The following is a 12,958-nucleotide window of genomic DNA, read 5'->3' on the forward strand; positions in this document are numbered from 1 at the left end:
GGAAGGCACAGTTGCTCCCAGCTGAGAACTACTGTCTTAGCCTAAGGGGTGAGAAGTGGTAGATTGGGACCCAGCTACCTGACGTTAGGTTCTAGGGCGGGAAAAGTAATATTTTTTTCGTTATCATTGCAAGGTATATGGCTGAGACCTCTATAGCAAAAGATTAACAAGAAAAAAGCATAACAGATTTATTTACCAAAATTTTATGTGACACGGGAAATGTCTTCAGAAATGAAGACTCAGGGAGAGTTGTGTGTTTTTGTGCTCAGGCTGAAGAATGCACAGTCGTGCAAAAGTATGATTGGACAAAAAGAGTAATGATCTAATGTTCATAAACTGGGAGGAACTTAGCAAAGCCTGTTCGTTGAGGTTCTTCTCTGTGTCTCTATGTCTTCAGAGACATGGACATTCCTTCCCTTAAGGTATAGGGAGGACCCTTTCGGAATGAGGGTTTTATGACCAACTTTAGAGGAGGGTCAGAGAATTCTTCTATGACCTGCATCAGGGGAGAAGGGAGGGGGAAGGTCAGAGAGAACTTCCTGCTTCTGTTTTCTCTAATGCCAGGGTGCCATATTTTGGGGTAACATGTCCTGAACCCTATCAGGGTCATCTCCAGGGCAGCTCAGAAAAGTCTTTTCAAGGACTGTAGAGCTGTTTTCTGCCAGTTAAATTCAGGCCCTGCCCACCTGGGCTTTGGGAAGGTGGGAGAAACCCTTCCCAGTGCTCAGGGACCTCCTAGGCCATCGGGGAGGAATGGAGCTAAGGTGAGAGCAGCTGGCACCTCATCTCCCAGATAGCTCTGAGTGCTGCTGTGTGCGGGCCCCCCGGCCTTGCTTGCAGGGTTAGAGCTGTGAACAGGATGAAATCCCTCCCTTATGGGGCTTACATCCTGGGGCGCGAAGTTCAAGCAGAGCTCTGTGCTAGGGAGGAAAAGAGGGTGGGGAGGTGGGGGTGCTGCCTGGGATGGGGTGGACTCTGAAGGTGTCTGAGGAGGGGCTAGGTGGTATGGCCAGGGCCACGGTGCTGCTTAGTGTTGGAGCAGCTTCCACAGGGCCTAAGGAAGGGGAGAGATGGGGGCGCCTGCATTCAGTGTAATCAGAGAGCCTGAGCTCATTTGTACGTGGGCCTGGGGTGGACATGTGAGGATCTGGAGGAGCCCCTACTGAGAACAGGGTAGGGCCAGGCGGCCACAGGCAGTGCCTGCCCCTAGGGTCCATCCAGCCTGGTCTCTCTGATTGAGGATTTGACACAATTTTAGGGTGTGTTGTGTGTTGTGCAAAGTAGATGGCATTTGGTTGACCTCCAGACCGTTTCTCTCCTTTTCCTCTGAACTTCGGGAAACCTGGACCTCCCCCATGTGGCTAAGTCTGAGGCTGCTGCCCAATTACTCATTTGGTGTGTCTGAGGGATATTAATTTTTTCCAGGGCCCTTGCCCTATTGAACCAGCAGTTAGTTCCCCCAGTGACTCCTGCCTCTTGCTCTGTGGCTGATGACAGCATTCCTAATTGAGCTAGAACCAAAGCAGTGGATTGAAAGAATGGTCAGGAATTGGGAGGCGCCCCTGCAAAGGGGTGGGGAGCTGGGAGGCTGGGGGCCTTCACTTCCCTGTGCTGCCACTAGAGGGCAGCCGTGGACTCTGGTAGGAGCCTCGCCCCAGGCAGTTTTGCGGCTGCAGCTGCCAGGAGGGGGCACCTTCCTGACATGTTCTTGGGGAGTCCATGGCAGCCCGGCCCAGGGTCCTAGCTGTGGGGGAGGCTCAAGGTAGGGGCTTGGTGCTCCCTTACGTGAAGCAGCTCCAGAGGCTTGGGGAGGTGAGGGGCGATGCAGTGTCCTGTCTGGGGCTCTGCCCTCTCTAGGACCAGGGGCCTGGGCATTTCCCAAGAACAAGAACAGGAGCCTGCTCTGCTCCTTCCCTGAGCAAGCGTGGACAATGGGCCATTTCTGTTGAGGTGGTTTTCCCTTTCCTTCTTCCTAGACCTGGCAGAGCCCCTTCTCTGCTCTGGGATGGGAGTGGGCTTGGGCCATGTGGTTTGAACCAAATGGGCTGTATGTTTTGCCCCTGTGTTTTAAAAAATATATATATATTTTTTTAATTTAAGCAATGTGTGCTCACTGTACCAAAACCAAACAATAGAGAAGGGAGTGTTTGTGTTTTCTAAGGGAGTTGCCTGGGCCTGGCAGGTAGTTGAGTCCTGTGAAAGCACTCTCCCTTTCTGTGTGTGTGTCTGCTCCACCTTGCCAGCCAGGTGCCAAGTGGGAGAGGCAGCCGAGGCACCTTAGAAAACCCAGCCTGCTGTTTGGTGATACCCCCGTGAGGGGCGTGTTCAGTCAGCAGTAATTTTGTCTTGTTCTCAGCAGCCACCCAGTATCTGCAGGGCTGGGGGAGGGCAGGGGACAGATGTTCTCAGGGGGGATTCAGTGCACAGACTTAACCAACAGTCAAACCCGTACTGAGAGCCTCCTGGTGTTCTGTGTCATGCTTTGAGGCATAAGGAGACCTCGGAGGCCATTCCAGCCTCTCTTCCTACACAACCTGTATTTACTGTTAGCACCCACCTCCTCAACCTTCCCCATGGCCCAGGCCCATCTCACTAGAAAGGAGAGAGCCCATTGCCTGGACATCCTCAGTCCATGTGAGGGAAGTATCATGGTCTTGTTCTGGGGCTGAGGGTGCAGAAGAGAGTTTTAGTTTTAAAACATGACTTAGGTCTGAAGCAGGAGTGAACAGCTGGTTAACCATTTGAACTTCACCTGACCTTGTCCTCTGATTCAACCCTTCAGCCATTGGGTCCTGCCCATTGGCTATGTTCTTTGGGGTGTTTGACCGAAAACCTCTCATACAATGAGCAGTGCCAGCCCTGAAATGGGGACTTCTGGTCAGGGTTGTATGTACCAGTATCTGTTTAGTTTCCATTCAGCGATCAATCCATGCAGTTTCACATTCTGTTTCAAATCAAACCAACCCCTCCCCTCCAATATTTGTTGAGCACCTACTGTGTGCAAAATACTTTGCTAAGCTCTGAGTAAGTCAGGAGCTGGCTAATTTAACAGACTGTGAGGGCCTTACATGCACGTCCACTAACATGGTATTTATTCACTCATTTGGCCTCTTAGTTTATTCCAGCAATATTTGTTGAATGCCTATTGTGAACAGGGCCAATGACCAGGCACTTGTTATGCAGTAGACACTTTGTAAACACTTAGTAAATTGAGTCCCAGGAGAGGAAAGTGTAACCATACCAGGTCAAAAGACACGCGTCGTCCTTCTCAGGGATCTGAGGGTTATAACAGACTAAAATCTGAATCCTTTCATGCCTGCTGTAAGCCCACCTCTCCCCTTGGGTAAGTGATGGCTTGGAAGGCAGGCATCTTCCAAGCTTTAGTTTTTCCATTGGGAAAAGGGGACTTATTTATTTAACAATGATTTCTTGAGTGCCTTTTATGTGCCATCAATTGCACTGGTGCTGGGATAATGGAGCCTCCCAGCCTTGCAAGTCACGTCAGAAGCTGCATAGACTAAACAAGGCCAAGGCCTTTGAGAACTGGGCACTGTTCTGGGGGCTGGAGGAGCTTGCTGCCCCCTTGCACATCCCACCTGGAGGCTTCCCCAGGATGAGCCACTGTCCTTGATCCATCACCACTGCGCATCTCTCTTTCTGTTCCTGGCCAATCGGGCTTTACTTTAGTAGGAATACGCGGCTTCCTGGCTTCTCCCCATGCAGCCTGTTTCTGGGCCAGGGTTTGTTTGAGGCCCTGTTTGGATATTAAAAGTGGGCAGCTTTGCTCAGAAAGGTCAGCATGAGAGACGAGAACAAAGAGATCTTTCAAGCTGACCTCTCACAGGGCAGCCAGAAACGGCTCGGAAAAGCCCCAGCGCTACCTGGCACAGGCAGCCTTAAACCTGGGATGGGATTGCTCAGGCTTGTGGCCATCTGGGGAGCCCTTGAGAAGCCCCGTCTGGTGTCTCAGAAGGGTAAGCTGAGGGAGGGGGTATTCCCAACATTTTGGAAGAGGTCAGTGTCGGCCAGGATCCCAGATCTCTCCCTATGCAGTCCTGGCCACTGGAACCTCTGTGTCAGTTTTTCTCTTTAAGGGCATTCAATAAAAATCAGGATTTATCCAAAACATGCCTGAGGGTGATTATTTGCTTTGCTAAATCATTCCTGGGAGCTTATTTAAATGCCAAAATCCCTTACAGACTTGAGAATAGTAAAAGGACCCAGCTTTCGGGACACAGGATCTTATTAAAATGCAGTACTGATTCCTTAATTGTGTGTGTGTGTTGGGGCTGGCAGGGTCCCTGAGAGCCTGCTGTCCTCCCAAGCCCCCCGGTGATGCTGATCTGCTGGTCCAGGAATGCTGAAGATGTAAAGACTAAAGGCTGAGTTCGTCGGACAGTGGCAGAGAGAGGACAGTCCTTGTGGTGGAGTGAGAAGGGGCCAAGGTCACTCTTGGCTCCAGCCTCCTGGTTGCAGCCTGGGCCAAGTTGCCAGAGGTGGAAGCTGGCAGGGAGCCCACAGAGTGGAAAATCACCCACAGGGCCCAGGAGTTTTCAGCTTCCTCTGGGCCATTGGAGTCCTGGGGCAACACCAGGGTCTAGCCCGCCTCAGCCTGTGGCTGTTTGGCCAGCTGCCAGGGCAGAGTATTCAGGCCAACTGAGCTCCCGGAGTCAGCCATTTCCTCCCTTTCATGGGAGCTCATGCAGCCAATGTCTTTTTCCTCTCTCCTGGTGGTGGCTGGTGCTGGGCTATCACCTCAGCTGGCCTGGCCTGTGACCTACTATCTATCTCTGGGTTCTTTCCTGAGGTGGAGACCTCTGTGGGACTGAAGTGCCTCTGCTGCAGGCTCTTTCTGCTTGGACCCACGGGGGTCCCCAGGCCTGTCCCTGGGCTTGGATCATCTACCAGGGAATCCTATTCTTATGTCCCCTATGGGGTGGGGCTAGTAGGAGAAAGGTGGACACACAGCTGGAGGATCCCCTCAGGTACTCTGTCCCCTCCCCCTACTCATTAGCTCCCGAACCTCCATGCAAAATAATGTCCGTTAAAACATAAGCAATATGCTCTTTAAGACCCAAATTAGATGGAAAAAGGAAAATAATATTTAGCGAGCCTCTACCATATGCTTGGGTATAGGGCTTTGTGTACCTCACCTCCTGCCAGTGCCATGCGGAAATGAGGAATCCCCCTATAGAGACTAGGACGTAGAGGGCTGCCTCCTTCTCTCAAGAGCAGGAATTTAGGATTTGGTTGCAAAGCTGAGGTTTCCATGTCAGGTTGTCCTTCTGAAACCTGACTTCTTAGACTAGGAGAATTAGAAGACACTTGGGAATCATATAAACCAGTGGTTCTTAAACTCGAGTGTCCATCGGAACCCCTGGAGACTTGGTAAAACCCAGACTGATGGGCTCCACCCCAGGGTTTTCTGATTCAGCAGGTCTGGAGTGGGGGGCCTCAGAATTTGCATTTCTAACAAGTTCCTGGGATACTGGTGTTGCTAGTCCGAGGACCATACTTTGAAACCCTTTGGCCTAAACCATCCTTTTTCAGAGTGTGGGATAAGTACTTCTAGTGATACACGAGGTGATTTCAGGTGATACACACACTTTTAAAATATGCTTCAGTATTTAATATCTATAGGCAGAAAAGTAACCAGCACAGCAAACCAATGATTTCAGGTTTTTTTGATTAAGGTGAGATATCTACTGAAGTAGAAAAGAAAGAAGCTATAAAGAAAGGTACTACATAAATAACAGTATTGGAGATGTGTAGCTAGTGGTGAAAATTGTGAATGTGGTATGCAGGTAACAGAAGTCTGGGAGTCACTGAGCTAAACAGAAGTCCTCATTTTACAGACTGCATCCCACAGAGGTCAGCCAGCTTCCCTGGGCCATGTGACCATCATCAGCAATGCCCAAGCTTGAGCCATCTCTAAGACGGCTGAGATTTCCTGTCCTGCTGGCTGGCCCAGTTCTTCAGAGCACCAGGCAGACCAGGAGGGTCACTGTGACTCTGACCCTACCCCAGGCATCTCCATTCTCAGCCCTAAAATCAAGGGTCCATGTTTGTAGTGTTGGTCATTTGCACATATTTGGCTATCTTGTCTGAAGCCAGAGCTTCCCAGAAGGCAAGGGACTGGATCTACAAACTTACCCTTTTACAGCTCCCAGGCCCCAAGGGCCCTAAGAACTGTTTCATGCAGGAAAGTTGAAGGAGGGGCTCATGTGACTTTACTGGTTGCCAGCCTTGGCCCTTCGCCCTCTGTGGGGCTGTCCCAGAAGCCTCTGCTTTCCCTGTGTGGTGTAATCCAGGGAACCCCCTGAGCAAGTGAGCAGAGCAGTCCTCAGGTGGTTACTGAGCATATGCTGTGTGGTTACTGAGCATATGCTGTGTAGCAGGAGCTGTGATGGGACTGAGCTTTGGGAACATGGGAGACAGGAGCCCTGCCCTCAGGAGCCACAGTGTATGAGGATCAGATGGAAAATGACTTCGAGATATAGTACTTGCTTCAGGAAAGGAAAGAACAGGGTGTAAGATATAGGCTATGCCTTAAAGGCAGGGTAAGTGGACGTGGGGAGAGGCCTGGGAAGCCTTCCTGGAGGAAGTGGCATTGCAACTGGCTTTTGAAAGGTGAAGGAGAGAAGGCTGTTTAAGGCAGTGGGAGAAGCCTGTGTCAAGACTTGACAAAGGGAACTGTGGTCTTCAGCAAGGGCTTGCTTGAGTTGGGGGAGCTGCGGTGGGGGAGAGGTAAGTGGCAGGGCACATGCCCCAGAAAGCTGTGCTGAGGACCTGCACTAGATTCTATAAGCCCTGGGGGAGCACCAAAGGGGCTGACCTGGGGAGGATCCAGATGCCTTTTGCACGTCAGCTAGACCCCTCGAGGAAAGGTAGGAGCAGTCTTTCAAATTGCAGGCCATGACCCATTAGTGGGTTGCAAGATCAATTTAGTGGGCCGCAGCCAGCATTTTTAGAAAGGGGAGTTGGGAGAGAAGTAAAATCGGAAATATCAGAGTTGATTGCACATAGTACTGATAGGTATTGTGTCAAGAAACTTCAGTTTTATGTAAGGAAAGTATGTGTGTATACTGGGTTGTAACATGAGATGTTTTCTTGTCACGGGTCACACTTTAAAAAGCTTGAAGGTTATTTCAAGGTGCAGAGGGACTGACTGGCAGGGGTCAGGTGGCTGGCGTGGCCATCCAGGCCTTAGTTGAGGCATGCAACTCGGGGTCTTGGTAGAAGGGACTGAGAGGGAGAGTGGATTCCAGCATTGACCTGATGTAGCAGGTGAAGATGGCAAATTGGGGCTGACTCAAGTCAGAAAGTCTGCCCCAGCCCAAGACTCTTGGGCCAAAAGAACAACTTGTTTGAGATACTCAGTCTTGGTACCCTTTTGGTGGTGAACTGGGAGCCCAAGTTGCTGGGCAGCTTTGGGAGAGAAGGGATCCTCCCTCCTCCTTGACAATTGGTGGCCTGGGTCTCTAGGGTCCTAGTGGTACAACTCTGACCTTTCATTCCAATTATTGAATGTGTTCAAATAAAACTCAAGCAGGCACTTGCTCCTAGGGCCTGCAGGCTTGATGAGGATGTCTTTGTAGGAGCCAGGCTGGTAATGGCCCCTCTGCTGCTGTCCTCTCACTAGGAACGTCGTGAAGGGCATGAGAGAGCTCCGGGAGGTTCTGCGGACTGTGGAGACCAAAGCGACTCAGAACTTCAAAGTGGTAACATGGAGCACTGGCTGTGACTGGTTTATTCAGGGGTCAAATTCCATGGGAGACAACAGAAGTCCTAGCAGGCAGCCCCTGACCCAGGGATGGCAGTCTGTGGCGTGCACGCTCCTCTCCCCTGCTCGTGGCACACGTTGTCAATCAGTGTCAGCACTCTTCCTGCTAAGCCTGGGAGCACCACAGCATCCTTCTCAACACAGCACTGCAGACAGCTCCTAGCCTCGGCTCAGAGTTCAAATCTACTGCCACCCCTTTCCTGAGCAAAACTGTGTCCCAGCTCATTCTTAGGGATTTGTTTATGATCCTAATAAATACATTGACTCTGCTTTCCTGCCGCAACCTGCCTTCTTAGGCCTTCGTTCATTCAAAATCGTAGCCACGGCTTCTTCTCATGCTAGGATTTTGGGACAGTGATGAAGAAGGCATCTGGTAGAAAGAGCTGCCTGTGCCTATGGCTTTATGCTTTTTTCCAACTCTTCAAGGGCCCGCCGAGTCCTCAGCACTCTGCTAGGCTCTGTGGGGTCAGGAGGAGGAGGAAATGCAACCCTTGTTGAGCAGAGGAGAGGCAAGAAAAGATAGAGGAGCCAACCAAGGCCAACAGAAGCAGGGGTGGGGGAAGCCTCAGTGCTGGAAGGACTGAGAAAAGCAAGGGGGCTGCTTGGCGTGGAGCTGTGGGGCCTCCTGGGGGCAGCACGTTGCAAGGTGGGCAGATTTGGCTGGGTGATGGGCGGAGGGCATTCTAGGCCAGGTGGGGATGGGGATGGGGATGGGGGGTGACGACATGTACCCAGGTCTGAGTACCTCTCTCTCTGCCAGATGGCAGCCAAGCACCTGGCAGGGGTCCTGCTGCACTCCCTGAGTGAGGACTGCTACTGGAGCCCCCTGTCCCACCCCCTGCCCGAGTTCATGAGCAAGGAAGAGAATTCCTTCATCACGCAGGCCCTGCGGAAACCTCACCTATACGAAGGAGACAAGTAAGTCCTGCCTGCCCCACAGGACTGTGCCAATCTCATGCCATGCACAGGGTTGGGTCCCTGCTGGTGGCTCCTCTCTTTGCCCACCCAGCACACTACCAGGCAGGCTCTTTAGCATCAGTGGGAGCCAAGTAGTCTAGAGAAGGCAGGTCTCAGGGTGGAGGTTGGGGGAGAATCCCAGAGGCCAAACAAGTTATTTGGGGGTTACCTGCCTTCCTAATAATCTTGTCTGTCACATCTCTGTCTTGTTTGTGCCAATAATTGAGATGGGGTCTGTGGCCAACCAGCAGAGCTCTGTTCTCGCTCGCCCCTGCCCTTCGTGCAGTTCTGGGCACTGGAGGGGCAGTTCTCCCCCAGGAGCATCTGCAGTATTCCAGCCCACTGCAGCCTTTCAGACCCATCACTCTGGGGCATGTGAAAGAATTGCAGGTGGTGTCCGGTGCCTGTGAATTATGCAGCAGTGGGTCACCTTACTGGGCTGGTACTGACTCTGGGGCAGAAGGGCCGGCATGGTGGGCCAGCAGTGCTGCTTGTTGAGGGATCAGCTGAAGCCAGGGCTCCCGTTTGTGTCTTTCAGCCTCTACTGCCCGAAGGACAACATCGAGGAAGCCCTCCTGCTCCTCCTCATCAGCGAGTCCATGGTAAGCTCCAGGGCACTCCTCAGGGGCCTGTGGTCTCTGACCCTGTGAGGTAGGGCTGCAGGCTGCAGGACAAGCCATCCAAGTCCTGGCCAACCTCAGCCTCCCAGGGATGCCCCAGAAGCAGCAGTTCTTGGCCCAGCTCCCCCATCTAGGGGTCAAGTCTAGCTTATTAGGCTTGGGTTTGGCTGCACAAGGCTGCATTTGGGGGCCAGTGTTCTGCCCCGAAGTCAGTAGGGACTGAGCACACGAGTCCCCACCCACCTCCTCTGGGGTTACAAAAGGTGATTTTCAACAAGTCAACAGTATGCACTGAGCAGCTCTGTTCTGGGTGCTGTGGTGGATAGAAAAGAGTGGCAGGTAGGGGGTGGAGGGAGTGTGCACTTTGGAGGCAGAAGGCCTGGATTCAGGTTCCAGCCCTGCTGCTCATTAGTCAAGGGCCAGGGGCAAAGTGCTTAAGCTCTTTGAGCCTCAGTTTCCTCCCCCGTAGGATTATGATAACTCACAGCCGTAAATGTGCCTATGGAAGGAATTCATTTGTTTATGCAGCAACCACTTATTGAGCATCTACTTTGTGCCACACAAAGTAGAGCATCCACCCACACAACCCACCTGTTCTAGATGCCAGAGACACTGCAGCACACAGGACGGAGAAAAGTCCCTGCCCTTGTGGAGCTTACACTCTAGCGAGGGAGGTGGGCAATAAATTAACTAACTACAATATCCAGGGTATCAGTGTGAGTGCTATGGAGAAATAAAGCAGAGAAGAGACAAGTCACGCTGGACAAAGCCCATGTGAAGTGCTGCTAGCCTTTTCACAAGACCCATTGCCTGTGCCCCAGGCCGGGAGACAAAGCAACCGCACATGCTTGCGTGCACACACACACACGTATGCACATGCACAATAGCCACAGTGCCTGGCAGTGCTTTCTCCATGCCATGGTACTTTGGAGGCTTAGTGAAGGAGAGCATAGTGTGGTTGGTGGTTCAGGTGGTGAGACTAAGGGTGGATGGACTGGTCCCAGGGAGGTGTAGGAAGGGTGCAGCAGGGACAGTAGAAGCCACGTGTGGAGGTGCTGTCCATGCCACTGGGTCCAAGTCCTCTGACTGAGGGGCCCATCAGAGCTGATGAGCTGGGGCCCACCAGGTTGAGAAACAAGTTTTGTAAAATGATGCATCTGAGAGCAGCGTATGAAAGTGGAGGTTAAGAAACCAAGACCCCCACAAGCTGGATCCCAGAACAGCCAGAAATGATTATTCCTTTGGCCATCTGGGACCATGCAATGCCAGAGGTGTTGGGTTGCCTCTGGCTGCACAGGCCTCCTGGTAAGTAGACAGGAGGAGCAGTGCTGCCTATGGGGTGGGGGCATTGTATCCTTCCTTAGCCAGGCCTGGTTCATTTGGATCCAGGGTGCCGGTTGGCCAGGATGTTGTCCTGAAGGGTTTGCTGGGTGCTTGTGAGATGGGTGAGTGGTTGCTCAGAGAGGGGATATCTAGCTGGTTAGCCAGATGTGGAGACAGAGGTACCAAGTGCCAGATCTGATTTTCATGGGAGAACAGTGTGCTTTTCACAGACAATGGGCCCTCTGACCGTAGACTGAGCCCCAGTTTCTAATCATGGAACTCCAGATATCTCCCAACCCTCCCCCACCCCCAGCCATCTCATCACTTACACCTTCAGGTGAGGCTGCAGTGGAAATCACCTATCTCTATCATCACCTTCGTGTGCTGAGGGCTACAGTGTAGTTCACAGGTGGATGGTAAAAAGGTGTAAAACAGACCATTTCTTAGGTCCTTTGTCTGCCCAGTTCCAAGCTGATTACCTCATATAGGTAAGCATTATGTTGAGCCATATGAAATTGCCGATTTTCAATTGTTTATGACTTCAAACAACTATATGTATATATAGTTCAGTCTAATACTAATATGTTCCCACCTTACAGATGAGAAAAGTAAGGTCTAGGACAGGTACATGTCTTGGTCAAGGTCACATACTAATAAGCTTTGCAGCCATGATTTGAACCATGTCCATCTCCCTAAATAATTTCCAAAGCACGGGATGTGGAGCCTGAGCTCTTGGGTTTCAGTCCTGATTCTGTCCGTCGCTAACTGCTCTGTTCCTTGGCTTTCTCATCTGTAAATGGGCCAAGGAGGTAATTTTGAGGATCGAATTTGATCAGTCTTGGGCAGGGCTTTGTAAACAGGGACGTACCTGTCAGTATGAGAATGGTCATTGTTTTTCTCCTGTGCAGAGACTGAGGCTGGGCTCTGTCTCCTCAAGACATTTTCTGTGGCCTCTGTTTGATCTGGGTCCCCAGGACCAGAGTTCAGATGCCTTTCTGTTAAGGATATCCCTTTCCAAAACCTCAAACTGCCCTATATCTCAAAGTGAAGAATGGACTCATTAAAACACGGTCCACACGTGGAGCCAGGTGAATTTTCCTGAATATGTGGTTTCACCCCAGGCTGCTCTTTCCATTTTGCAAGAGGGAGCGTGGCCTGGATCCTGCCCAGGAGACCTGGGGGTGCAGACTGGCTGGCCAGGCTGTGCCCTGGGAAACTCCATGCAGCCTATGAGGCAGAGGGACTGCTCAGACTCAGACTGCACTGCAGCTGGGAGGAAGCGCCTCTGATGGGGTTGGCTGGTTTGTTTCCTCCTGCTCACACCCAGCCTGTCAGACATTTAGAAACTTGAGGAATTTGGAGAGAGCATTGGCGATGGCCTCTGGCTCAGAGCGGTTTCTCAGAGTGACCAGACCTGCCCTCTCTGCTGCCTTTGTTTGACATCCGCCTTCCTTCCAGGCACATTCTTGATCATCGAGAAAACTAGGGCATGGGCCCCGCTCTGCCACTTCCCAGGCTCCTGCTCTGACACCTCAGCCTCCATATACCAGCGGGGTTTTCCTCATGTCTCCTTGATGCTAGCTGGATTTGGTTGCATCTGATGGGCTTGGGGAGAAACCTCTGGAACAGCATCTGGTGGCCTTGGCTGCTACTGGGATTCTTCTGATATCTGAAGAACTCATTATGGTGCAGTAGAAGTTATTCACACAGAGCCAGCCCAGGAAATGTAATCATCGCTCCACCCCGGATGTCCAGAGCAGCTGCCCTAGGAAGGGGTGTTTGCAGGCTTCCTGAGCATGGCAGTCCCTATTTTGTGGTTTGGGACTCAGAGGAGTAGCTGCATGGGGTCTGGGTATGGGGCTGGTGGCTTGGATATGGTTTTTGTGACAAGTTGTGTGTGATGAGAATGAATGAGGAAGCTCTTGTCTTTAACCAAGTAAATAGAAATCTTAGATGCCTTCACGGGAATGCAAGGGATATGAGTTACGACTGGTTTAAAAAGATTTATGTTTTAAACCCACTTTTAAGTCTTTGAAGCCAAAAGGGCACTTTAAAATTCATCCACCCACCATCCATCCATCCATAGATCCACCCACCCACCCATCCACCCATCCATCCATCCATCCATTCATCCACCCACACACCCACCCGTCCATCCATCTATCCATCCATTCATCCACCCACACACCCACCCGTCCATCCATCCATCCATCCATCCATCCACCCACACACCCACCCATTCATCCATCCATCCATCCATTCATCCACCCACCCA

At 51.6% G+C, this 12,958-nt stretch overlaps 1 protein-coding gene across 2 annotated transcripts in view; it reads left to right on the forward strand.

The window, feature by feature from the left end:
- The window catches only part of TTC7A (tetratricopeptide repeat domain 7A), a 120,957-nt gene that overhangs the window by 39,409 nt on the left and 68,590 nt on the right, over positions 1-12,958 (forward strand). For both annotated transcript variants that reach the window (XM_063077878.1, XM_063077879.1), the window contains 3 exons: positions 7,643-7,721; positions 8,544-8,701; positions 9,279-9,342. In XM_063077878.1, coding sequence (XP_062933948.1) covers positions 7,643-7,721; positions 8,544-8,701; positions 9,279-9,342 — 301 coding nt within the window. The remainder of the gene's footprint in view (positions 1-7,642; positions 7,722-8,543; positions 8,702-9,278; positions 9,343-12,958) is intronic.

The sequence above is a fragment of the Cynocephalus volans genome, chromosome 14, assembly GCF_027409185.1.
Source record: "Cynocephalus volans isolate mCynVol1 chromosome 14, mCynVol1.pri, whole genome shotgun sequence".
Classification (NCBI taxonomy): Eukaryota; Metazoa; Chordata; class Mammalia; order Dermoptera; family Cynocephalidae; genus Cynocephalus; species Cynocephalus volans.